Genomic DNA, 23,993 nt, shown 5'->3' with positions numbered 1-23,993 from the left:
GACAGAAAATTCCAGGTTTAAAACTTTCAAACCAAGACTTAAGATACAGCGGGCAGGTATACTGGTGATATCCTTAATTCCCCACATTTAAGAGGCTGTGAATTCAAGGCTGGACAAGGCCACACAATGAGAACCTGTCTCAAAATAAACAAAAATCCCAACTAAATTAAATTAATTAATTAAAATAAAATATTCGGGGTTAAGTCCAAGACAAAAGCCTTTTAAAGTATATTTTTCTTCTTGAAAATGTTTATTATAGTTATTATCAACTAACTTTCTGATAATCACTGCCTAATATAAACTGTATTTCTAATAAAAATGCACTTCACATTCATATTAAAATCTACAGAAAGGTGTTGAGTAGACAGCTCAGTTGGCAAGGTACTTACTTTCAGGTTGGGATAAAAAACAAAAGTGCACTATGTGCTTAATATCTGTAAGGTCCTGGGAATAACCCACTGTGTGCACAGTATAAGCAGATAGGAGTTTTGCTGTGCAATACCTGCTGTTTTATGAATTAAAATCTATACACAATAGTATATACTAAATACTCAGTTGCTCTTAAATAAGCCAAAGAACTTAAATACAACATTTTCAACAAATATATAAAAATATAGTACATAAAAGTATGAAAAAATAAAGAAAAAAGTAATGAAAAAACTAGAAAACAGTATTTAATAAAAGAAGACAGAAACACTAGACTGGTTAAACTGAAGAGTAACAGAATAATAATGGAGATAATGATATCTAAGAACTAAGTAAATATTTTGAATAAATATTTAAAATTTCTAAGGGTTTGAAATAGTCAAACGTTTGCCAATAAAATGGCTCAGTAAGAAAAGAAACACTTGTCAAGGGAGCCTGATGACCTGAATGATGACCTGCCTATGAGCCACTGGCCCTTGTTTACATACTGGATATTAACCCTAGGTTTGAACACACTAAGCAAGCACTTTATCAACTAAGCTGTACCTACAGTCTAAAATCTACAATCATTATTAAATAGTCCTCTCTCAAGCTTCCTCAAGAACAGTTGGTGTGTGTGTGTGTGTGTGAGAGAGAGAGAAAGAGAGAGAGAGAGAGAGAGAGAGAGATTAAAAACGATGTACAGCTGCTTGCATGTGTGCACTCACACTTGAGTCAAGGCATGCATGTGAAGATCAATGGCTAAGTGTAGGCAGTGGAAGCAGGTAACACTAGGGCTTCAGGTCTGGCAGCATGTGCGATTATCTACTGAATCATCTCACTGGCCCAGAATAACTAGTTTTATATGCTGTATATAAGTGTGTGTTGATGGGAATAGAAGAAACCTTGCACATGCTGATTTTATTTTTCATGGGGAAAAAAAGCTGGCATAAGACTAAAAAATACACCAATTTCACTTGTCTTTATGAAAATAAACAGAAACCAAAAAAAAAAAAAATTAAAGAATAGTATCATTATAAACCACAAAAGCAAATTTCAGAATTGTATAATGAATAAGATTTCAACAATAGTTTTTTAATAAGAGAAAGACTGGGGCTTGAGAGACAGCTCACCAGTTAAAAGTCCTGGATGCTCTTCCAGAGAACACAGGTTCTTGGATTGATAGTAAGGCAGTACATGATTGGATAGCGGAGAGGTAGGCAGAGAAAAGGTAGAAAAAAACAGAAGAAGAGCAGAGATTTCGGGGGAGATTCAAGATGGAGCTGGAGAAAGCAGACCTAGATTCTGGTGGCTGTAATTTGCAACAGGTAGATATGAATATCCGTAAGGGATTTTATAGGTCTTTTTATCTCTTGTAGAAGAGGAGTTTGCATCTTTGTCCACTGAATTTAATCTTATCGTGAAGGGTTTGTGGATTGAGAATTTAATATGTAAACCTGCATTAAAGCCACAGGATTTGAGTCATGTTTTTGCCAGAAGGTGGAGTAAAGAAACACACAGGCCGGTCATATCCACCTGGGACAGAAGCAACAGGGCAGGCGGAGTGAAACGCCTGAGAAGGGAATCCAACCGAGTGACAGTCTGTGCACTTGGCTTCACATTAGAGCGGCATCCGCAAAATGAGACCTCAGGGGCCTATAAAAGGCTAAGCCATCTTTTTAATATTTACCGCAACACAGGTTTCATTCCCACACGCAAACGGTAGCTCAGAACCGTGTGATTTCAACTCCAGAGGGTCCTATAGCCACTTCTGTGTACGGACACTAGGCACAGACATGATGCAGACACATAATGGTAATAACCAATTTTCTCAAAAACATTAACTACATTTAGTCTGTGTGTATGTGTGTGGGATTATAAAGGTCAGAGGGTAACTTTTCTAAAATTGGTTCTCTTTTTCCACTGTGTTGATCAAAAGGAACAAACTGGCTTTCAGTCTTGGCAGCAGCATCTTCAGCCACTGACTGTTTCTTTATTTCCAAGTACCTTGTGTGGAGAGCTGACATCTTAACACTGCACCAAGAAAACTGCAGTGCTACGTGCAAAACCTGTGCACAGGTTAATGTCAGATGTCATAGAAATATGCAATGCACATCAGAGAGGAAATCTGCTAATCTCCCTCTTCACACCCTCAGAGACATGGTTTCAGTATGTACTCCAGACTCAAATTCATAATCCACCTGTCCTAGCCTCTCAAGACCCGGGATAACAGGTGTGGGTGACAATAAGTAGTATGTTGTTGTACTTTTAAAAATTCATTTTATTGGAGTATGAATGACACATAAAAACTTTACATTATGTACTCACCTCCGTAAATCCCTAACTTTACATTCTTTTATACACTATAGAAGTTGAGACTAAAGAGAAAAACAAACAAAAAAAAAACAAAACAAAACAAAAAAAAAAAAAACAACTTCATCTCCTTAGAATAACAAATGTTTCTAAAATATTTACATGTTGGATGTTAATTCACTAATTTCTTTATATACAACATAAGAAAGTTCAAGAATATTTAATGCAATTTGAAAACAAAAGAAGCACAACTCTGTTGCCAAGATCAAAGAAACTGTAAGCTATGTGCACTGGCTGGTTTTGTGTCAACTTGACACAAGCTGGAGTTATCACAGAAAAAGGAGCCTCAGCTGAGAAAATCCCTCCATGAGCTCCAGATGTAAGGAATTTTCTGAACTAATGATCAAGGGGGGAGGGCCCAGCCCATTGTGGGTGGTGCCATCCCTGGGCTGGTGTCCTGGGTTCTATAAGAAAGCAGGCTGAGCAAGCCAGGGGAAGCAAGCCAGTAACATCCCTCCATGGCCTCTGCATCAGCTCCTGCTTCCTGACCTGCTTGAGTTCCAGTCTCTACTTCCTTTGGTGATGGACAGCAATGTGGAAGTGTAAGCTGAATAAACCCTTTCCTCCCCAACTTGCTTCTTGGTCATGAAATTTTGTGCAGTGATACAAACCCTGACTAAGACACTTATAAATGATAGTATCATAATGAATCTCATTATCTGGAAAATAAATACATGCATATTCCTTTCCTTATGTTAGAGATAAGCTAACCTGAATTATGAATAAAAAGAGAACTACCACCGAGGGTAAGTATTGACCTTATAAGGAAAACATTCCTAAACAGAACATGAACAGTACACCTATTCTGTACAAACGCTCAGAAAATATTGTTACTCAACAAGAAAAAAAAAAACTGTAATTTGTCTTTACCTGTTGTTCCCTAAATTTTCAAGGCATCCTTCAATGAATCTCATTCGAATCTGTCTATCCGTAAACCAACAAACCAAAGAACAGAGAAGTTTCTCTGCTTCATTTATTAATCCTTCAGAAAGATTAATCTACAAGAAAATACATGTAGTTATTACTCGTCCTGATTCCATTTTGCTGTGACTTTTGTGTCCTTTGGTTTATTATACAACTTACTGCATCATCATCTTGCACTATGTCCCACAATAAAGTATTTCCTTTCTTGCAAACATTATCCAAATTAATATCTGTCACAGCATTACTACTGAACTGATGTTTATGAACTGCAGGTCCTAAAAGAGAAGACGGTTGAATGTAATCAGAAATTACAGAATTTACAAATAAGCAAATCCCAACAAAACTTTAACAATAAATTCTGAGATTATAAAATATATCAACACAGTTCTTTCACTAATGACCGAACATCAATAGGTATGTTTATACTGAAGGCAAAAGTAAAACAGTTTTCATTTCTATTTTCTCTATTTTTAATAAATAAGACAATATATATTATATATAAATATCACACATAAAAAATGAACTACATGAATACATAGAACCCATGAAGCATATAGATATCTTATCTAAAATGGGACTTGAATAACTGGACATTTCAGTAGCTGTCCTTTGGTATAACCTTTTAAAATCCTTAGCCTTAGTTTTCCAGGGTAGTGTTTGCACATGCATTCAGTCCCAGCATTCAGGAGGCAGAGGCAGGGTTCCAGACAGCCAGAACTACACAAAATACCATGTCTCCGAAAAACAAAACAAACAAACAAACAAACAAAAACAAAACAAAACCTGCTTTGTGGGATTGGGTGGAAAGGAGGAGGGAGAAAGAAGGGGATGGAGTAGGAAAGGGAAAAGCACAACACGACACAGCAGCACATCCCACACCTTTCCTTCCAGCACTCAGATGAAGAGACAAGTGAATAGATTATCTGTGAGTTCCAGGCCATCAAAGTTACGTGGTGAGACCCTGCTGTTGCCAACCCTCAGTACACCTCAGCCAAAGAACGAGAGAGAGGGAAAAGCACTCACTGATTGCTCTTCTAAGGGACCCATGTTCGATTGTCAGTACACATGTACTTGGTGGCAGTTCACAACTATTGTTAAACTCCAATCCCTAGAGATCTGACACCCTCTATGACCTCTACTGGCAATGAATGCACATTGCATACAGACATATATGCAGGCAAAACACCCACATTCAAAAAATAAAATAAATCTTTTTAAAAATACGAATTGGATGATTTACTTCAAATAGCCAATTTAATCAAAAGATTCATATTTACAAATAAGACTTTCTAATAAAACGTTTCTCCAAATCTGGTAAGGTTCTATTACTTTCCTAAGTTCAATTTAGGGTGATCTGACTCATCATTTCATTACCAGATAAAAAAATACCCTTTTTTTAGTAGTGTTCTTTTCTTATTTTCCTAGCCCTCCCTAACTCAAAGCAATCTGTACATGTCTCTATAGAGCTGATCACCTAGATGTTTCATATAAATGGAAGCATACACTTTTGTGAAGATCTCTTATGTTGTGTTTATTTGTGAGTTCTAAATTAATTACTAAATTAATGTACATCATTGTTCTGAGCTCAACATCACTTGATAAAAATAGAGATCCAATAGCAGAATAACTGCTGACAATGTAAAGAACCCTTGTTTATATGACTCCAGTACCTCAACAAAAAGGTCTCTTTCATACTCAGGATGAAGTAACTATAATGATTTTATTCTCTTGAGAAAAAGCTATTGCTTAAAATATTTTAGCAAAACCATTTAAATATGACAGTAATAGTTTATTCTTTTAACTGTGCAATTAAATTAGCCTTGCTTACTTACCTTGACTAAGATGTTCATGATAAATAGATGCTAAATTGGGAAGATGTTGTTGGAGATGAGATGTTAGTTCTGCATGTGAATTTATCTGAACTAGTTCCTCTTCACATCCAGATTCTTCACCATCAAAATCAGCCATATTTTTCTCTGATTTTGCACTGACCTGCGAGCTACTGCAACTGACATCATCTGCACTTAGCATATCATCAACCATATGTCTACAAGACATGGAAAACATAAACTTAGTAATTACAAACTGTTTCAGGATGGAGGATGCAAGGGAATAAATTCAGGTTCTATTAAAGGCTACACAAGCACTCTTACCCCTGACCTGCATAAGAACCCTTAATAATATAATTTCACCACACATCATAAGCACTGTTTTGGTTTTTCAAAACAGTCTCTCTAGGTAGTTCTGGGTTTCCTGGAACTCACTATGTAGACCAGACTGGCCTCAAACTCGTAGAGATCCACCTGCCTCAGCCTTCCAACTACTGAGATCGAGGTGCCTTGCTATAAGGTTTTCTAACTCTCTTCTGTAATATTTAGCACAAATAAAGTAAGCTGTGTGGTATATATAGTGTAGGTAGGTTGAAACATTTTAACATTATAAAATATTGAGACGTTTATAAAAACTATAAAGACACCAATATATGAACTAGTTAATTTTATATCATACTCCCATCATATTTTATAATACATGCATATACCTCTCTAGAACGCTTTCAAAAAGAACCATTTTAAGCAGTATTATTAATACTTGTTATATACTATTTATATTAATACTTGTTATATACTATTTATATTAATACTTGTTATATACTATCAATGCAAATTCATAGTGAAAGCAAATAGTTTGTATTTGTTCATGAAAGTACATTATCAAACGAGACAGCAGATAGGAGAAAATAAATCACTGTAAGGAAGAAGTCTAGATCAAAAGTATGGATCAATGTTACAGCACAAGTTTGTTTAAGTTTAACATGGACAATGCCCTGCACTTAACCCTCAGCACCACCAAAAAATTTCCAGTCTCCAAACTAATTTCCTTCAACTCAACAAAGATCTATTGGAATGTCACATGTTTCTAAATATTACCACACTCTGCATTTTTCAAGATATCAAAGACAAAACAGAAAACAAAGAAACCTTCAGGATTGGTTCAGACACTAATAAGCAATACCATACATACAGACTATAGAATAGACCTAAGGACAAATGCAATTATTAAAACTTGAGAGATAGACATTTAAGATCTAGGAGTGGATTTACTCTAGGAGTGGATCAGTCCTATGAACAACATTCAATCTGTGAAACTCCAAGTCCTCCCTGCACCTTGGTTTTACCATGCACTGCCTGTTCAGTTATACAGCCAGGGACCTTTGGTAATGTGTACATCTATCTATATGAGACAATAACTAAATGTACTCATCAGTACTGATTTAGATCCCACACAGGTATTTATCAATCTCTAAATCCATTTTTATCATGTTACTGTTACAAATGAAGGATACTGGCACCTACAGAAAGGAACCAAGGATGCTGCAAAACCACAAACAATATCCAAGAGGCATTCAGACAGTTATGAATTCAATACCAAAAAAATCATCTGGTTCAAAATGCTCATAGTGCCAAGGATAAGAAACACTGCCTTGATCTGATAGCTCAGCAGTTAAGAGCACTACCTATTCTTCCAAAGGACCCGGGTTCAATTCCCAAAGTCCATATGGCAGCTCACAACTGTCTTTAACTCCAGTTCCAGAGGACATCCATGCAGGGAAAGCACCACTGCACATAAACGAAAAATTAAACAAACAGTGCCTGAACAACTTGAATAGCTTCATGATGAAAATAAAAAGTAAAATAATATATATAGAGAGTTCACATAACTGAATTTTGGGCAATTTGGCAAAATAGAAAGTCTCTCTTAGAAATACATTCTGATAAACCAAACATTTATCTCTCACTATCAACCCAAAATGTACTACTTATACTGACAATAAATCACAGGTTAAAAGTTAATTATATATTTATGGGAGGAAAAAGAGGAAGAAAAACTAAAAATGATTTAAGAACTTAGTCCTCCCTAATTCCATTAAAACAGAATCATTTACTATTAAATACAACAGATATACTTCACAAATACAAAAACCTTTTACCACAACCATCCTTACTAATAATCTATAATTAGAACATCAATGCTTTTCATCAACATTTAATCCAAATTTCCACAAGTGATCTTACATGTGCTTTAAGAGAATTACTACAAAGAGTTGAAGATCCAAATTTATGCTGCCTAGTACGACATCAGCCATGCACCTGTGGACATTACACAGGGCAAAACAAAAAGCTGTGATTCTAGCACACACACTGCAGTGAGTCAAGAACACAGCTAAGTAGATAGCACAGGCAAAGCACTGGACTTAATTCCCAGCTTTGCAAAAGCAAACATACATGCACTCCTCAATGATTAAATATAAAATGCAAAGCACTTCATTTTCTGTACCTTGTTGAAGTATTTATGATCTTTTAGTATCACTTAAACGAGCCCCCCTTTTCCAGTCTTGTGGAGTAAAACCTCAAGGTGCACTGGCAGCAATCATAGTCTTACCCATCATTTTGCATTTTAAGTTGACAACAATAAAATTTAATGTTACCTATTTGAAAATTGCATTTATATTTTGCATTTATACGACTCCTAAATAGTACTTAACTAAAATAAATAGCAACTGAAGTAATACTAGCGATATTTCACTACAAGAAATACAAACTAAGCATATATTTTTAAGCATGCTTACCCGTCGTGGTGGTGGTGGTGGTGGTGGTGGTGATGGTGGTGGTGGTGGTGGTGGTGGTGATGATGATGATGGTGCTGTGGACCAATAAACTGCCGACAATTAAACAACTCATTCCCAATGGTCTCCCCAAGGAAGTCCCCACTTCGTGTGATACAAGACTCCTGAGAACCTTGACCTATGTGAGCAGAACTCATTTCTCCTGAAATATCATGTTCTGGGTCTTCAGAGTGAGCACAGGCATCTAGCATTCGTATTCGATTATCTACAGATGGCAATGGCTCAGTGTTAAAAACCAAGTCCTTTCCTGTTCCACTATTTGTCCCATTTCTGTCAGATGTGCCTTGGGATTCCCCCAAGCAGATGCCTGCTGGATTTTCTAACTTTCTGTTCCGAAGTTCTGTACCACATGTGTTTTTGGGAGGATTGTGACCATGATCATCATCGTCATCATCATCATCATCATCTTCTTCTTCTTCTTCATCTTCTTCTTCTTCATCTTCTTCTTCCTCTTCTTCCTCTTCCTCCTCCTCCTCCTCTTCCTCTTTAAGGGCCTCAATGTCTGCAATATCTTCTGATTGCACCTCACTTCCAGGGCTCCCAGCAGACTGGCTTGCATGGCTTGAATTGACTTCATTGCTAGATCCATCACTACGCCCACTACTGCTACCAGGGCCACTGCTTCCATCTTCCCCACTGTTAGCGGTCTCATCAGAACTTCCTTGCATGGATTCCTACATTTATAAACAAATATATTTAAAAATTCAGACCAGCTAAAAAGAAAAAAACTGGCTAACTTTATTTTATTTATTATGAGTGTCTATGCACATGTGCTATGGCATGCATGTGGAGGTCACAGGACAACCTGCAGGCGTTGGTTCTCTTCTACTGTGGATCACAGGGATCCTTCCTTGCTCTATCAGTTTTGACAGCAAGTGCCTTTACCTCTGCGTTACCTTTTGAGCCCCACAACATACTTGTTAAAAATGCTGACAGCAGTCCTGCCACATTTCTTTAAACACTACAAAATGAATATAAACCTCAAAAAAACATCAAAAGTCCTATGTAAAGAAATGCCAGCGTGGTATTTACATTCTCAGTTCAAATAAACATGGCACATATTTTCTGAGTCTATTAAGACGCTCTGAGCACTTCCTTACCTCTGTGTCAGATAGTCGCTGCTGCACATGTTTATTTCTATTAATAAGCTGCTCATCCATTTCAATGTCACTGGCTCCACTCTGATGTGTGTCACTGTTATCACTACTTTGAGGACTCGCTGCAGGGGACCCTAAAAATAAATGTGTACACTGTTGTTTCTGATTTGAGTTAACATACACCTGATAGGATACCATGCTTTGATTCCTTGGATTATTTATCAACATTTATGCTAAATGGCCAAACATAAAACCTCTAAGTTTGTTATTTCTAAAAACAGATTCAAGCATTCAAATCTAAATACTGATGATGTGAAATAAAACTGGTTAAGAAAAAGTGTAGGGCTATAGCTCACTGATATAACTGTTTGCTGTCTAGTGGGCCTAGGACCACAGCAACAGAGATTTAAAAAAAGAGAGATGAATAGTTTATAGTTTAAAAAAATCTGTCTCTTAAACTATAATTGTGACTGTAGCATGAACTGAAAAAACATATACACTACATAAAATCAACAAGCTCAGAGATCACCAGAGTCATACTGTCATGCATTTCTAAGGCTCGACTTACAAGGTGAAGGAGCTGCTCTTCTAAGCTCTTCTTCCTCTGAAGGAAAAAGAAAGAACAGGAGGGAACAATCTAAGTGACTGAGCTTCTCGGAGATAGCACAGACGTTTATGTAAGTGAGATACAGATGAGGAAGCCTGTTGTTCATTGTGGGTGACTGCACAGAAAATTCTAAAACAGTGTGTATGTCAAAAGAAAACTCTAGGTTAAAGTATATAAACTTTTAGAAACACCTTCAAAATTACCCACACATGCAACCAACAAGATAGAAAAACTCTGATGTTAAAACCTCCAAAGAGAGATTGTTCTGTTTTAATATTAAAATTACTTAACAAAATATTTTGTTCCTTTTCCCCAAGGAACAGAAAATTAACCATAAAAAAATTTTCTACCTCCTAAAAATATGTACATTGTTTAAAGGTTCAGCAAAAACCAGTACCCAAAAACAATTTATTAATCATCTGATACACAGCACAATTCCCATTCCAAACAGGGTTCCTATCCCAAAAGTCACAATGAGTGAAGATGAACCAGTACACGTTGTCTGAAATAGATGTGATTTTAATGTGTCTCATATTGTGTTTCTTCTAGAATTTTAGAAGTATAAACACAATATTCATTTTTTGATTCATATGCTTCTTATAAAAACATCCATTTTCAGGCCTACAAACACAGCCTAGGGCTGGAGAGATGGCTCAGAGGTTAAGAGCACTGAGCAATCTTCCAGAGGTCCTGAGTTCAATTCCAAGCAACCATATCGTGGCTCACAACCATCTGTAGTGAGATCTGATCCTCTCCTCTGGTGTGTCTGCAGACAGCTTCAGTGTACTTATATTAAATAAATAAATCTTAAAACAACAACAAACCCATAGCCTAAAGTTACTTTACATATTATTTGTAGTGCACTTATGACTAGACAGTGACCAGTTACATGAGCAAAGATATAAATTTTTCTATGTGTAAGAACAAGTCTTTATTCAACGGAGTTGTGGGGTTTAGAGCATTTTTAATATATTCAGATTAGGAATATACAAAATGTAGTAGCAGAAAATACTTGACACCTTAGTAATAAATTCAAAATGAGGTACAATTTATTTGAAACTACAATATGCTTGACTAACCTTTCTTATTTCCAATGGGCATATTAGTGTTTAATAAAGATGCAAAAGAACTCTGTTTAGATAGTTGAGCCTTAGCTGCAAGGGCATTATTCCACAAAGCTTTAATTAACATGGATGCCAAGTACAGTGTCTAAAAGAGAGAAATGAAAGTTAAAGGCTCTGGAGCAGTCATATAAAAAATTTACCATCTCTTAAACAGTACATAAATTATAAGTGAAATTATCAGAACAACTAAGGAAAATTATCATTCTGCAGAAAACAAAACATAGCAAACAGTGTACTCTCAACGTTATTACCTGTTCAGTATGAACACTTGGCTCAAGAGCTGAGACCAGATTAAGTAAATGTCTAAGTGGCACAGGATCCAGATTCTTGATGAGTGAAGGGAATAAATCATGAATATATCGACTACAGTGTTTCAGCTAAAATAAAGAAACAAACATTTAACAAGTTGCCCAAAGTAATTAATTGACATAAAAAAAGCCAGGTTATTAAGGCAACAAACATTTCACATATTAGAAAAAAGAATTATTGAATAGCATAAATGGTACTATCTTTAAAACTTAAAAGAAAATTTAACGGATTTATCTAAACCAAATTACAAACTAACTATTAGCCTGAAAAGGGAAACAATATATAAGTTTGATCCCCAATACTAAAGATAATGGCTATAATAAAGGCAATTAAAACCAAGAATAGGGGCTAGACAAATGGCTCAACACTTAAGAGCACCCAGCTGCTCCTCCTGAGTTTCAGGACTCAATTCTCAGCACCCACATGGGAGTGTATGTCCAGTCCCATACAATCTGTAGCCCTCTTCTGGCCTCTGCTGGGCATTGCACACATGTAGTGCACAGACATACATGCAGCCAAATCATCCATATACATAAAAATAATAAGCAAAATGTTAATGATTTGAGAAAAAAATCAACAAAACAAGTAATAAGCAAAATGTTTTCAGGTAGAATATGTTCTCATTATTAAAATTTTACAAATATTTAACAATTTCTAAAGAACATCCTAGAAATTCTTATCAAAATCATTCAAGACTACAGCAAATGATAGGGGGAAAAAATCTGTTTAGTAAAAAGTAGAAATCTAAAATACACAAGGAAAATGTAATACGAACCATGAATGTCATGATTAATATTTTATATGATTTATATACATATCAAATTTAATTTTGATAATCAAATATCTTATCTTCAGATGAAAAGATCCCAAAGAAAAAAATAAAATTTCATAAGAAAAAAGCATTGTTTTAGATATGTATTTTATAAAATCCAATTTTAAAAGTACAGAATGCCAGACATTCTAGTATTGAGTGACAACAAAAGTCACAGGTTATACACAGACACAGAAAGGTTCACTACTTTAATACAAGGAATTAGTAGAACGCTAGGGCACAACCTATCTAGACAAAGAAACAAAAAGAGTAAGATCAGTTGTGGCTACTGCTGAGTTTGAGATCAACTTGGGGTACATGAAATACTGCCTCAACAAGGAAAAGGAAAGAGGAAAAGAAGACAGAAAAAGAAAAAAGAGAAGGAGAAGAAAGAGGAGTGGAGAGGACAATTCATATTTCAGAATGCTTACCATCATAAGAGCAACTAGACAAAGATATTTTTTCAACACCTACATTTATAAAACAATTCTAAAGTACATGGGTGGCACACACCTTTAATACCTGAGAGGCAAAAGGAGATGAAACTCTGATTTCCAGACCAGCCTGGTTTATAGATCAAGTTCCAGGCTTGCACCCTTACACACACAGGGGTGGGGGATGGGGCCTTTAAGAGCTATGCCTATCACACTTTTATGTCTTAACAACAGTAAGATAAAGAATACAAGGCAAATAAGACCAGCAAGATGATCAGCAGCTGAATGTGCTTCCAGCAAAGCCTGAGAACCTCAGTTCAATCGTTAATACCTATATGGTATAAGGAGAGAACTGATTTCTGCAATTTGTTGTCTGATCTCCATACATATGCCCTCCCCTAAAGTCAAATAAAAGAGATTAAAAGAAAATTCGTCAAGAATACAATGTTTGAACAAAGTTCATCATTAGGGAAATTACAAAACAAAAAGTTAAAGAGAACACCTAGAGATCAAAATTACAATAGCTGAAATGAAAAAAAATACACTTTTATTGGGGTATTTCTCAAAACAGATAGGTATGTGCTACAAGACAGAATTAGGGGGCTGGAGAGATGGCTCAGTGGGTTAAGAACACTTAACTAGCCTTGCAAAGAATACAGTCAATAAAGCACACATAGACACCCCAATCATGAGAACATGAGTTCAGATCTCAAGCATCCATACAAAAACCAGACATGGTAGTGCATCTGTAATCCTAAAATCAGCAAAAAGACACGAAGAACCCCAAGGGACTACTGTCCAGGTTAGTCTAGTGATTTGCGAGCTCTATATTAAATGAAAAACAATGCATCAAGAGGGAGGGAGGGAGGGAGGGAGGGAGGGTTAGACCAAGCACAGATAGAGAGTGAATGAAAAGTACACCTCATACAGCCTCAGGCCTTCATGTGCAGGTGAACAAACACATATAGACTTGAATACACCACAGATTCAGAATGAAAAGAAAGCCAGAAATCTAAAATAACTTCTTCACAAAGCAAATACATGAAAAACCAAGGCAAAGTGAGTCCCTCCTTCCTGAAATTAATAAGAACACATTAATTATCCACCAAATGGGAATAAATTGGTTGAAAGTCTATACAAAAAAAAAAGTCAAAAGAGGACTGGAGAGATGGCTCAGTGGTTAAGAACACTGACTGCTCCTCCAGAAGTCCTGAGTTCAATTCTCAGCAACCACATGGTGGCTCACAACCACCAGATGTGTATGGGCACCAGATGCCCTTCTTCTGGTATGTCTGAAGACAGTGACAGTGTACCCACATACTTGAAATAAATAAATCTTTTTTTTTAAGTCAAAAGAATTAAAAATGAGAGCCGAAGAAATGACTCAGTAGTTAAGACCACGAGCGTTTGGCTCCCATCAAGCACATAGTGGCTCACAGTCTTCTTTAATTCTAGTTGCAGGGGATCCCACAGCCCATTCTGGCCTCTGCAAGGAGCAGGCATCCAAATGGTACATAGACAGGCAAAATAAACACACACACACACCAAACTAAAAAGATAAAAAGAAACTTAATAGTTAAGGAGACAACGCACCTTGGTGAATGCCACATCCACATCCTGGAGTCCATCTTACTTTCTAACTTTTTCTACACTTTTCTTTCTCTTAGCCTTAGGCTTAACATCTGTATTAACTGGAATAATAAACTCTAAATTATTTCAAACAAAAATGTAGTCTGTTCAAAAATGATAAGGATCATAAAACTTCTTCAAAATCCCCAATGGCCTAAAATAAGGGTTGCTTAGACAAAATCCTAAAGAATTAAAAGAATATAAACTCCTGTATGGCTTTCAAAATAACATACACTGAAATGGAATAAAGAAGTCAAAACAGGATATAAAAGTGAAATTCAATAAGAGGTACAAATACTGAGGAAGAGACTAAAAGATGCCAACAGAAGTCACTAGAAAGCCTCACAGGCAACTGGACCAAAGAGGACAGAATATCAGGGCTTACGCAGGTAAGAAAAAAAAAGTAAAAGGCTTTTTAAACTAGAAACAGTAAATACTGCCAAATACCACGAAAACCCCAAACCTATGAATATAGAACAAAAAAGGAAAGTGGAGGGATCAGTACTGTGATATCTGGCAAACAAGAATTTAAACTTAAAAAAAAAAAAAAAAAAAAAAGAGTATAAAGCATAAAAAATACTTTCAATATAAGCAAAAAAAAAAAAAAAAAACCATCCCAAACATTACATGTTAGAAAAGGTTCATTCATGTACAAGAAGGGGGGGAGGGTATAGAACAGCAGCAAACACACAGAACCAGAAACAAACAAGAACTCCACATAATATAATTAAGTTAAATATAAAGATTTTTTTTAAACAGGGAGCTGTATGACACATATAAATGCAGCCCTACCACAGTAACAGAAATCTTAGAACTCATAGAGGCACAGAAATCCAAATTTCAGGTTCTGAAAGACCACAACTACCAACCCAGGCTATTATACCCAGCAAAGTTGTCATAACTGATGGGGAAAGAATATCCCAAAGAACTAATTAAAGAGAATAAACACACTTAAAAGTTATAAGAGGGATTTAAAAATATAAAAAAGTTACAACAGTACTTAAATGAAGATTAGTAAAGCACTAAAAACTATAAAAATCAACAAAAGAGGAAGTGTTACTAAAGACCTTCCACAAGGAACTATACATATTAATGGTTTTAATTCTCCAATTTAAAAAAGAAAAAAGAAAGGGGGGGAGGAAGAAAGGAGGGAAAGGTTAGAGCTTGAGAGATGGTTTAGTGGTTAAGACCTGGGGTTGATTCTTAGAACTCGCATGGCAGCTCACAACTGCCTATAACTCCAGTCCTAGGGATCAATACTAAATTCGGGCTTCCATGGGTACTGGATGCATTTGTTGCACAAATATACATACTGGTAAAACAATCATAGACATAACCTTAAAAGAAAAAACTAGCAGATTAGAAGAAAAGTCAGGCTCCATGTATTTTTGTCTCCAAGAAAAAAACCTCACCATCAAAGAAAGACAATGTTTTAGGATGAACAGAGACATTCTAAGCAAATTCAACTGGGAAAAGATCTGAATCTGTATTCTAGGATTTGACAAAATAGAATTTGTTCCAAACAGATGAAATAGATGAAGAAGGTTCTGGAAGCCGGGTGTTATGGCAGATGGCCTTCATCCCAGAACTGGGGAGGTAGAAGGCGGCAGATCCCTAAGGTCTGAAGGAAGCCTGATTCAAATGCTCAGTTCCTGGGCAACCAGGTCTACATAGAGAGAAAATGGTATTAAATAGAAAAGACCCTTAAGCAGTGTTTTTCAACCTGTGGGTCAAGACACCTCTGGAGGTCAAATTACCCTTTTTCAAAGGTAGCATAAGACCATCAGAAAACATATTTATACTACAGTTCTTAACAGTAGCAAAATTACAGTCATGAAGTAGAAGCAAAAATAACTTTATGGTTGTGGGTTAATACAACATGAGGAACTGTATTATTAAAAGGCTAAAGCATTAGAAAGGTTATGAACCACTGCCCTAAGGGGAGTCAGAAGTTAGGTAAGAAAGTGAATGTGATAGAAAGAAGAAACCATAAAGTTAGCAATCCCTGGTATATACCACAACTACATAAATAACCAAAGTTAAATAAATAGGTACCTCAGGTCACTGAGAAAAGGATGAGTTATTGAAAAAATGAAACTGGGGAAAATACATAAAATGACAAAAAAATGGATTATGTATGATTCCTTAAACCAAGCTAAGTTTCAATTGTATCCAAGATGAAAATATAAAATGCTAACAAAAAGTACACAAGAAAAATCTAAAGGGCAATTTAATTGTTTTAGAATCTTAGAGGAATAAGCAGCTTATCCTTATTTATTATTTATTTATTTACTATGGGTTTCCGAGACAAGGTTTCTCTGTATAGCCATTCTGTACACCCAGCTGGTGCTAAACTCAGAGATCTGCCAGGCTCTGACTCTGGTTGCTGAGATTAAAGGTGTATACAAACACTATCCAGATAATTAAAAAATGTTATGACACAAATGTCACAGACCAGAAAAACATTCAGTCTCAAACTTGAAATCACAAACTTTAAAATGAATGCTATTATTCTGCATGTTTAGATAAATAAAATGTTTACAAATGGAGATCAGCTCAGGGGTTAAGAGGACTTATTCTTCCAGAGAAAGGAAGATCTACTCCCAACACCCACTTCACAGAGCTCACAATTTCCTGAAACTCCAGTTTCAAGGACTCCAAAGCCTGTAGCTACCTAGAACACCAATCATGTGGCATTTATCCACACACAAGACACACATGTACATACTAAAATAATAAAAATAAATTGTTTTTAAAAATGTTTAAAAACAACTATCACTTTAGAGAACACTAGATACAGGAGACACTGGACTTGAACATGAAACACACATACACAAAATCAACAGGCAGGCCACTAAGAAGAATGGGTAAAGACATCTGCCACCAAGTGAGATCTTGTTTGATTCCTGAGACACAACTGATAAGAACCAACTCCCACAAGCTCTCCTTGAACTTTATGCGTGTACCATACATAGTATGTGTGCCTCCTCCCACAAATGTTTAAAAAGAATATTCAAACAAGGCAACTAATAAACATCAGAGACTATAAACAGATATTCCCAGAAAATAAAAACAATCAACTTCATTCATAATACAATTAATGGAAAATAAAATACTAATGTCTTCTCATCAACCAAATTTGCAAAAAATAAAAATAAAAATCAAGCTTAATGAGAATACACAGAGTTAACTAAGGAAAAAGTGGCATTAGTACTATTAGTACTCAACAGAAAAGCACATATCTGCTTCCGTGGATTAATTCTACTTCAGTAGGAATGGGCCCTACACAGAAATTTTGTGCAAGGAATAACTATCAGGTACTCTCTTAACTCTCCTTTATAATAGAGTAACGAGGAAAAAATATGTCCATGAGTGGGAACTGATTATTTTCCACCTAAATAAGGCACATCATAGTTGTAAAAAGAATATTAACTGGCTAGAAAGATGGCTCCCTCATTAACAACACATACTCCTCTTGCAGAGTCCCTTGGCTCAGGTCCCAGCATGAACACAAAAGCCTACAACTGCCTATAATTCTGGTTCTAGGAGATCTGACACTATTAATGTTTTTGGGCTCGTTTGGGGTTTTTTTCTCTTTTTTTTTTTTTTGCCTCCACAGACTTCTGAACACATATGGTATATATACATATTCATACAGGCTCACACATATATAAATTAAAAATAAATCTTTTGAATAATATACAATGACATACTAGATTGACAGATTGGCTGACTAAATAGATCCCTGGTTTTATATTGTTAGTTTAAGCCTGTAATCCCAGCATTCAGGAAGTTAAGTAAATTTAGTTCCAGGGTAGCTTAATCTACACAGCAATGTTTTCAGAAAGAAAGAAAAAAAGCAAAACAAGAACTAAAACACTGTCTGTTGGCATGCATTATGTATAAAAACAAAAGAGAAAAATATATATATAGTGAGCTACGTATAGAACTGACAGCACTAAAGATAAGAAAAGCTGCTTCAAAGACTAAGGTGCATGGAAAGTGCCAAATACTTTTGGTATTCCTGCATTTAGGATTTAGGGCAAACAGCATGTAGAAACTAAGGGAATGGCTACTGGATTTTTGTTGTGTGTGTGTGTGTGTGTGTGTGTGTGTGTGTGTGTGTGTGTGTGTGTGTTTCTGTTTGGGTAGTGTATGTGCTTTCAGAAGCCAGAACAGGGTGTCAGAACCTCTGAAACAGGGACAGCAAACATTTGTGAGCCACCTGACATAGGTTAGGGAACCAACACATCAGTTCTCTAGTAGCAAGTTCATAGCCTCTGAGCCACCTCTCCAGCCATGCTAACATACACCTTTACATTATAGAGTTCTGAAGCACGCAGATGGATACAGAGTAACTCAAAAGTTAAAGAAAAAAATGAACAGCACACACCCAAACATGCTGGTGAAAGTAATCCCAACAGTAGGCAAGAGAGGAAGTGGATGGCTACCCAGGGCTACATATTAAGACCTTGATATGGACGGGAGGGGACAGCAGGAGAAGAGAGAGCAGGGGAGGGAAGGCAGGCAAGCTACCAGAGGAAAAAATATGTAACAGTCATAGTATCATGATATAAAGGTTGACTGACCTTTTATAAATGAAAAATATCTCTTTATTAAAACTGAGTGATCCTTCAGTTCTAATGACCCTAACATCCTATATTCTATCAGTAACATAAGAACACATGGGCTCATCTTCCCCAGATCTTGGTCTCCTTTTATAAAACAGTAGCATTTGAAGCATTATTTTAAAAAAATAAGTAAATAAGAAATGCCAGTGTTACCTGTGCTGCAGCCCAAATGCAGTCAATGTGCTGAGTACTCAGTCGTCCTTCTGCCGCCAAGAAATTCAAGATCACTTGACACTGTTTAATAATCTAGAAGAGAAAAACTTGGTACAGTTAGTTTTTTTTTTTTTTAAGTCTCTCTATATAATTTTAAAAAAGCCAATTGTATACAAACCTCAATGTGTAAATTTGGTCCAAATATATGTTCTACTACATTGTTGCTAATAAGCCAGTCTGCAAGTTCTTTTGCAATGGACCTAGAACCAAATGATTGAAAAATATTTAAAGCACTTTCCCATGTGTAAAAAAGGAAGACACCACAGAAAACTTCCATATGTTATAAAAGAATTATAGAAGAGTTTTTATAGTACTAAAATCATAACTAAACTGAAATGTAACAAACATCATATTCCTTGAAGGTAACACAACCAACTCCTGAGATGAGAACTTTGTGTCCATGAATTAATTCCACGGTGGTACTTAGAAAAGGTATCCCAATGCCACTCCTATAAGGAATTAAGCACAGTAGGAAGTCATTACCTAGGAGATGAACACATAACAAACTGTACCCAAGGACAAACTGCATGTCTTCTTCCTAAGACTGATGAAGAATTCATCAATGAAGACATAAATCATTTGCATTTAATTGTAAAGTGAAAAGAAAAACAAAATACTGCCAACATATTTTAATTATTTCTGTGTAGATCTACTATAGAAATGATCCATAAAATCAACTTTTGATTCTTAATATATGAAATTAATTTAAAAAATATATCAACCCTAACACTTAGGAGAACCAGGAATCACCTTACATTTGAGGTCCTCGTGTTTTAAAGCAACCAGTTCTGGATGACCCAGAGCTACAGTCTCTTGTCTCAATAAAAGCAAAACAAAAATAATTTGCTTGTTTACTTTTGGGCCAATGTGAATCATTTTTTAAGATGAACATTTAACTTTACTTTTAAGAACTAATAGATAAAGATGACCCATACTGGTAAGAAATAGTGTAACAGTGTGAGAAAATTAGAGCAAATAAAAATACAATGTATGACTACTGTTGAAGTCCAAACTGAGTATTTTTTAAAATGTTAATTAAGATTTTAATTAAAATACCAAATTTGCCTGTTTTAAATGACATGTTTCAGTGGATTTAAGAAACATTCCAATCACTTCAGAAAGACCCTGTTTGCAGCAAGTCAATCCCTATTCTCATGTCCAGTCTACTAGTTGACTTACTTCTGTCTCCAGAATTTATCAATTTACAGACATTTTATAAAACAGGACTACATGATATTATTTTTTATTGCGCTTTGAGAAATACAAGCATATCCAAGCTCTGAAACTATGGCCTGTGTGCATGCTTTCATTCAGTATTTTCTATGCCTGCACTGTGCTGTGCTGCATTTGTATTTAAGTGTTTTGTGGATATATGTTTGCATATACAGAGTGAACATGTGTGGAGCCTAGTGGTTTATGCCAAGTGTCTTACCTAACTGCTGTCTATCTAGTATACTGAACCAAGAGCTCACCAATTCAGTTATTCTAGCCACCTACTTTGTTCCAAGAATGTCCATCTTTGCCGTCCAAACACTGGGGTTCCAGCAAGGCCCATTTGGTACTCTAATTGGATGCCCAGCACAGAACACACAGAGCCATCTTCCCAGCCCTACAGTTCCTTGTTTGCTTGATTTTATTTTATTTACGTCATAATACCATACGTTGCCTATTTGCCAGACTTATATTGTAATTTATATTCATAATCCTATCCTTTTTGCTTTTTGTGGTATGAACTAAACAGGGCAAGACCTCTATCACTAGGTTTTATTCTCTTTAGATGCTGAATAGTATTGTGTCATGATGTAAATTAATCAAACTTTTTTTATTATGAATAAGTGGGCATGTCTGTGTAGATAAAAGATGTGTGCCTAGTGCCTGAGGAAACTAAAGAAAGCAATAGATTCTTTCAAGCTGGAGTTACAAGTAGTTGTGAACCACCCAATGTGCGTTTGGAAACCACACTTAGATCCTCTACAAAAAACATGTACTTAACTATTGAACCATCTCTCCAGAACCAATAATTCAAATTTTCTATATATTTATCAGTACATTAAGTAGTAGTATGTATTTATTCCCTAATAGTATTATATCATGCCAATATACTACACTATCCATTTATTAAGTTTATCTTGTATTAATATTGCACTTTTATTGCTAAATATCATTACATTGTTTATACTTTTCTTTCTCTACTTAACTTTGATTAGTATATGGATATTTTCTACTTTTAAGTTGCTAGCTTCATTCATGTGCCAGTCTTTGGAACATATGATGGCATTTTTCATGATGGGTAATGAGTAGTAAGTTTGAAGGCCATTATAGTTTAGAGAAATGTCTACTTGTTACTGCATTGTTTATTAGAGCTGAGTAGTGGCCAAGTTAACATTTTATTATGGCTTTAGTGTGTGTGCGCCTACTCCTTGTTTCTCACATTTATTGGGAAATTCAAGGATCTTCCTTTACCTACCAATGTTAAAATTATAGCATATACAACCATACCCATCTCTGCTGCATGTATTTGAGCTTTTTGTCAGGTTAGTGTGTGTGTGCGTGCATGCGTGTGTGTGTGTGTGTGCATGTCTGTGAAAGTCCAGGTTACTCTGTGTGTGTGTGTGCGCGCGTGCGTGCGCGAGTGCATGTCTGTCAAAGTCCAGTGCTGACTCCCAGAAAATGAAGTTACAGGCAGTGGGAAGCACCCAAAAGGGCACTGAGAACTGAGCAGAGATCTGAAAGTGCTCGCAACCCCTGAACCAACTCTCCAGCTCCAGGATGCTTTTTTTTCTTAAAGAACTTTTAACATATATTCATTGGAAGGGGGGATGATGTGTATGTGTGCATGACACATGCACAATGCTGCTCATGGAGGCCAGAAGAGCATTTAACATCTTTAGTTGTGGTTACTTACTGGTGGCTCCAATCAACTGACATGGGACCTCTGGAAGAGAAGCAACTGTTTCTAACCACTAAGCCATCTCTCTAGCATTTAAGTTTATTTTTAAAAAAAGAAGAAGTTTGAACATATTGTTCCAGACAAATTGAAGCCACAAGGTAAAAATTTCCAATAAATACTTCAAACCATATGAAGTCACAACTATATTTGTATATAAACAATAACAAATTGGTATACTTCAGCCAAGGCATGGTGACACACACCTTTAATAATCCCAGTATTTAGAAGGTAGAAGTAGACAGATCTGAGGCCAACCTGGTCTACACAGTGAGTTCCAGGATAGCCAAGGGTACAGTCTTTTTTTTTAAACATATAAGCCTGATTAACTAATACTCCTACTTACGTTTCTGTGTCTGATACCAATGATTCATTATTGCACACATCGTTGAAAGTATGAAGCTGATTCTAAAAGTAAAGAAAAGAAATTAAGGTTTCTCCTTTTAACAACAAAACTGTTAGCAAGTGGCAAGAAACAAACCTGTTACATATATAAAAACACAGCTGATAAGATTGCATTTATAAAAAGGAAGACATAAAACCATGAGTATACATACTACTTTATCTTGTTAAATACTAAAATTAATTACAATAGAAACATTTGTGCTTTATTTCATTAAACACATTTCAAGAAAATAAACCTTAATAAAGAAAAAGAGGTCAATCTAATCTAGTGAGAACACCATCTACCGATAGACAGGTCTCAGCAAGGGCTTCTGAGCCACACTGGCTTGAGATTTATCTGAGAAAAATGCCAGAAGCACTTTCTGTATTTACAAACCCAGCGCCTAAGTAAGCCAGGGCACTTTAGATTTTCTGAAAGAAGTACAGCCAGTGAGGCGCAGAGGGAACTGAAAGCACATGCGATCTAAGGAATCAACTGCTTGTCTTCAGCACGCTGTTTATCCAACAATTAGTCCTCACCTATCCCCACCTCAAGAGATTCAAACACACAGGTTTTTATGATTCACCCACATTAAGTAGTACTTGATGATATAGTGAAATATGACCTGCTACTCAATGAACTGTGGCTTCTGCCTGAAAACTAACTCTTTATAATCACTGCCAATACTTTTCTTTCTTAAATCACTGTCATAAATGCAGATGAGATGAGAACCATTAAACAGGTCATATTGTGCACACCTGTGATTTAAGCGCTCAAGAGGCAGAAACAGGAAATCCTAAGTTTAAAGACATCCTGGGCTATCCAGCCAAAACTTGGATCAAATTCATGATTTTTTTTACAAACAATAGTAACATAATAATTTAAAAACAGCCAGATGTAGTATTACACTCCTGCAATACCAGCAGCCAAGATGACAAGCAGAAGGGATCAGTCAGGCGTTCCAAACAAGCCTTGGCTACATGGTTCAGATTGGTCTGGGACCACCACATAACATGGTCTCATAACAGCTTTAAAGAGGGCTGAAGAGATGTCTCAGCAGTTAAGAGCACTAACTACTCTTCCAAAGGACCTGAGTTCAATTCCCAGAAACTACATAGTGGCTCACAACCATCTGTAATGGAATCTGATGCTCTCTTCTGGTGTGTCTGAAAACAGCAACAGTGTACTCACATAAAATAAATAAATAAATCTTTTAAAAAAAAAGCATACTTTAAAAGAGAAAGCAACTGAAGAAGTCACAGATATCAACCTCTATCTTCACACACATGAATGAGTGAATAAATACACACACACCACATACATATACAGACACAAAAAGAAAAAACTGGAAATAGGTATGCTGGCACACTTGTGTAACTCAAAGTGAAGCAGCGAGCTGGCGCCTGGGTGCAGGAATTCA

General features: G+C 36.0%; 1 protein-coding gene across 3 annotated transcripts in view; it reads right to left on the bottom strand.

Moving 5' to 3' along the window:
• The window catches only part of USP34 (ubiquitin specific peptidase 34), a 181,468-nt gene that overhangs the window by 116,673 nt on the left and 40,802 nt on the right, over nt 1-23,993 (bottom strand). For all 3 annotated transcript variants that reach the window (XM_080920351.1, XM_080920352.1, XM_080920353.1), the window contains exons 8-18: nt 22,535-22,596; nt 19,360-19,441; nt 19,182-19,274; nt 11,466-11,591; nt 11,170-11,299; nt 10,052-10,087; nt 9,487-9,617; nt 8,330-9,060; nt 5,535-5,749; nt 3,862-3,977; nt 3,649-3,776 (exon numbers count right to left, since the gene is read on the bottom strand). In XM_080920351.1, coding sequence (XP_080776477.1) covers nt 3,649-3,776; nt 3,862-3,977; nt 5,535-5,749; nt 8,330-9,060; nt 9,487-9,617; nt 10,052-10,087; nt 11,170-11,299; nt 11,466-11,591; nt 19,182-19,274; nt 19,360-19,441; nt 22,535-22,596 — 1,850 coding nt within the window. The remainder of the gene's footprint in view (nt 1-3,648; nt 3,777-3,861; nt 3,978-5,534; nt 5,750-8,329; nt 9,061-9,486; nt 9,618-10,051; nt 10,088-11,169; nt 11,300-11,465; nt 11,592-19,181; nt 19,275-19,359; nt 19,442-22,534; nt 22,597-23,993) is intronic.

Source organism: Micromys minutus (genome assembly GCF_963924665.1).
Source record: "Micromys minutus genome assembly, chromosome: 1".
Lineage (NCBI taxonomy): Eukaryota > Metazoa > Chordata > Mammalia > Rodentia > Muridae > Micromys > Micromys minutus.
This window is presented reverse-complemented; position numbering and strand designations above follow the sequence as displayed.